Genomic DNA, 3954 nt, shown 5'->3' on the forward strand with positions numbered 1-3954 from the left:
CCGTCTTCTTTTTGTTCTATCAGCTCTGTCTCAGGGGCGCGCGCGCGCGCGTGTGTGTGTGTGTGTGTGTGTGCATGCATTTACATGTGTATTGATGGGTTTCTCTCCAGTTTCATTGAGATATAATTGACATATAACACCATATAAGTTTAAGGTGTACAACATAATGATTTGATATAGGTACACATCGCTAAATGATTACCACAAGAAGTTTAATAAACATCTATGACCTCAGTTACACTTTGTTTTCCCCTTGTAATGAGAACTTTTAAGATCTACTCTCTTAACTACTTTCTGTGTTGATGTTTAGTTTGTACTCTTTCTAAAGATCTGATCATACCGAGTCCCTCCTTGAACGTACTGAGTGGGCCCCGTGAGCTTGGGTAAAGAGTCCAAGCACCTTAGCTTGCTTTTCAGGGCCCCCCACACCTTCCAGCCCCATCTCCTGCCATATACTCTTGGAGATCATGAGCTCTGTCCACACCAGATTATTAGGCATGACCAGAAGTGACCATGCATGTGCTAGCGTGCTATAGGGCTTTGGACACAGACTGATGCCTCTGTCTGGAGTGCCTTCCCTTCTGCCTCGATGTGGTGGACTGCTACTCATCTTTCAGAGCTCGCCTTGGGGGTTTTGTCTTCTGTGCAGCCTTGCTTGATTCCTACCAGGAATGGTTAGTGGCTGGGTCCTCCTTTCGGGAAGAAGTGGGACTCTAGCCTCTGTTGCCCTCTACTCTAATGGTTGCTCGCTTGCCTATCCCCTCAGCTTTTGGTCTTGTGTGGCCTCTCTGCTCCCACAATACACTCTGCTCACCTTTCCTCACCTTGCCCCACACCTCCAACACATCAGCATTCACTGCTCACTTACCACGTTGCCTGTCTCTGAGCCCCCAGTGCCAAGTATTGGATAGGGCTTCCATAAATACTAGCTGGTGAACTGGGATGAGGCACCTCATTCTAGAGAGATTTCAGGTTTTGTTTTTGTTTTGAACATGGATGTGCCTTTCTTGGTTCACGTTGGGAACCTCAGCACCTTGAGGGCGGAGACAAGAGCAAACTAGTGCCTGGCTCTGGACCAGGCCCTGTCCCCAGCTCTTGATTTGGCTTACCTCACCTATCATGGAGGACAGCACTAAGGACAGGGTGCTCTTGATTCCCCCGCTTCCGGGCTGCATGAATTGAGACTGGATGGGTGGGAGGAGTTGGGGGGGAAGGGGGCTGAAGAACCCCAGGTCCCTAGTTCTCCCATAGTCTGGAGCAGGGACAGGGTTTCTAGCCCAGACTGTCCACTCCCAAGGTTAACCTTGGGAGTTGACCGGTCTATTTCCTCTTGCCTCCCGGACCCTTGTATATCCCTAGGGACCAGCAACGGCTCCATAAATATTTGTGGCATGGCATTATGGATGAATGAATACGTGTTCTTGTGTTCTTTATTTCCTCTTCTGCAAGTGTTGCAGAGGAGGGAAAGAGCCGGAAAAGGGGGAGGAATCTTTGAGAAAATGGGTCAGCAGGCTGCAGTGGGAGCTTGCCCTATTTGCCCCAGCTCCAGCTCAGAGTAAGAGTTGCTGCCTTGGTGGCGGTGATGTTGGAGAGTGTGTGTGCCTTGAGGTGGGGAGAACCCCTGAACGTGAGAAAACCATTTTTCTTGGCTTTGTTTAGGCCGGGCAAGTGTATTTTCAACGCCACCCACCTTCTCTTGCAAGGTGCTTGATTTAATCATTTAAATGTTCTATGGGGAGAGGAAGGATAAAACAAAACTCCCTAAATCTAACCCAGATTCCCTCGGTCCACATGGAGCCCTTTGCCTGGCTTCCTCTTCAAACACATCCAGCCGATCCGACCGGCTGAGGACTCACACTCCCGCCCCCCAACCTCAAGCCTCCCGCTCCCGCCCCCTCCCACCGTCCGCGGCCCCGCAGCCCCGCAGCAGCCACAGGGGGAACCAAAGAGACAGAAGCCTTCCCAGCTGCCCGGACCACAGACGCCAACACCCCCCGCCCCCCACCACACGCCGCCCGCCCGCGCCCCGCACGCTAGCCCACGACCGAGCGGCGGCGGCAGCAGCAGTGGGCTGCAGGCTGCTGCGACTCGCACCGGTGCGCTCCTGGCAGCGCTCGCCATACCAGGTGACTGGGACTCGCCAGATCGGCTGGCCCGGGGTCCGCCGCCCCAGCTCGCGCTCGCGCCCCCAGCCCGGGTTCCGGCGCCCACCCGCCTTCCTGCCCTCTCCCGCTTCTCCGCCCCCCAGCTCGCGGGAAGGGAGGTCGCGGCAGCGGCCCGGGGGCACCGGCGACCGTGGCGACAGCGGCGACAGTGGCGGCGGCGGTGGCGGCGGCGGCTGCGGCGGCGGCGGAGGCTGCGGCGGCGACCGTGGCAGAAGCGGTGGCGGAGGCCTCCGTGGCGGAGGCGGAAGCAGAGGTGGAGGCTGAGTTGGAGGCCGAGGCCTCAGTAGAAGAGGCAGTGGCGGAGGCCACCCTGGGGGAGGCGGCGGCAGCCCTAGCGGGGGAGGAGGCGGAGGCCTCCCTGGCGGCAGCGGCAGTGGCCGTGGCGGAGGCTGGTGCGGCCGAAGCCGCCGCCGCGGCAGAGGCTGCGACGCCCCCCTTGGGGGAGGCGGAGGCGGATGCGGATGCGGATGCGGATGCAGATGCGGAGGTGGCGGCGGCGGTAGCGGCGGCGGCGGCGGCCGCCGCGGATGCTGATGCGGAGACGGGCGGGGGCTCCGGGGGGAATCCGGACTTTCCAATGGCTTCGCTGTACGTGGGCGACCTGCACCCTGAGGTGACGGAGGCAATGCTGTACGAGAAGTTCAGCCCAGCCGGGCCCATCCTCTCCATCCGCATTTGCAGGGACAAGATCACCCGCCGCTCGTTGGGCTATGCGTATGTCAACTACCAGCAACCGGTGGACGCCAAGCGGGCCCTGGAGACCCTGAACTTTGATGTCATCAAGGGCAGGCCAGTGCGCATCATGTGGTCCCAGCGGGACCCCTCGCTCCGCAAGAGCGGGGTGGGCAACGTCTTCATCAAGAACCTGGGCAAAACCATCGACAACAAGGCGCTGTACAACATCTTCTCGGCGTTCGGCAACATCCTCTCCTGCAAAGTGGCCTGCGACGAAAAGGGGCCCAAGGGCTACGGGTTCGTGCACTTCCAGAAGCAGGAGTCCGCCGAGCGGGCCATCGATGCGATGAATGGCATGTTCCTGAACTACCGCAAAATTTTCGTTGGGAGATTCAAGTCGCATAAGGAACGAGAGGCCGAAAGGGGAGCCTGGGCCAGGCAGTCCACCAGTGCTGACGTCAAGGATTTCGAGGAAGACACCGACGAGGAGGCCACCTTGCGATGAAGACATCCCAGGAGCGAGCCAGCCAGCAGAGCCAAACCTTGGCTCCCACCCGGTTTACAACCCCACCCTTTGCCCCCCTAACCCACCAGCAGTGTATTGTATTGGGAGTGCAGGTCTCTCTCTCTCTCACAACCGCCCCGCCTCTTCCTTCCCTCCATCTCTCCCTCCCTCCGTCTGTCTCAGTCCCTCTCACTCTGTGTCTCTCTCTGACTTTCTCTCCACTCCCCTCTCATCCCTACCCCTCCTCTACCCTCCCTTCCCCCCACACCCACCTTGGGTGTTGTGAATAATCTTGCTACTCTGTGACACTTGACACGTTAAAGGGTGTCTTCTCCTTGTGGTTTGGTTTAAAAAGCACTTTCTCTCTTTGTTTATTGCACAGGTGATACAATTTCATGGTAGAAACATCAGGAAGGAGAAGGAAATCAGATGAGGGAAACCCAAGAGAGTAATTGCTCCCCATGACCCTACTACCCGGAGACAACCACTTTTACCGTTTCCGTGTGCTGTTTTCCAGGCTCTCTCCTCTCCTTCTCTCTCTCCCTCCCTTCCTCACCTCCACCCCACCTTCCCTTTTAACACACTGTTATAGAATGGTTCATGTATGTG

At 57.5% G+C, this 3954-nt stretch overlaps 1 protein-coding gene across 1 annotated transcript; it reads left to right on the plus strand.

Moving 5' to 3' along the window:
• Positions 1-513: 513 nt before the first annotated feature.
• On the plus strand, positions 514-3508 carry PABPC1L2A (poly(A) binding protein cytoplasmic 1 like 2A). The gene is made up of 2 exons (XM_024129546.3): positions 514-536; positions 2742-3508. The coding sequence occupies exons 1-2, from the start codon at positions 514-516 to the stop codon at positions 3343-3345; spliced, it is 627 nt and encodes a 208-aa protein (XP_023985314.1). The 3' UTR covers positions 3346-3508.
• The last annotated feature ends 446 nt before the right edge of the window (positions 3509-3954 follow it).

Source organism: Physeter macrocephalus, chromosome 21, assembly GCF_002837175.3.
Source record: "Physeter macrocephalus isolate SW-GA chromosome 21, ASM283717v5, whole genome shotgun sequence".
Lineage (NCBI taxonomy): Eukaryota > Metazoa > Chordata > Mammalia > Artiodactyla > Physeteridae > Physeter > Physeter macrocephalus.

Bases quoted from the DNA above. Each gene is read 5' to 3' on its own strand.
- PABPC1L2A (XM_024129546.3), top strand. From the start codon at position 514: ATGCATGTGCTAGCGTGCTATAG. The intron at 537-2,741 runs GGCTTTGGACAC...TCCGGACTTTCC, and splicing joins CATGTGCTAGCGTGCTATAG to AATGGCTTCGCTGTACGTGG.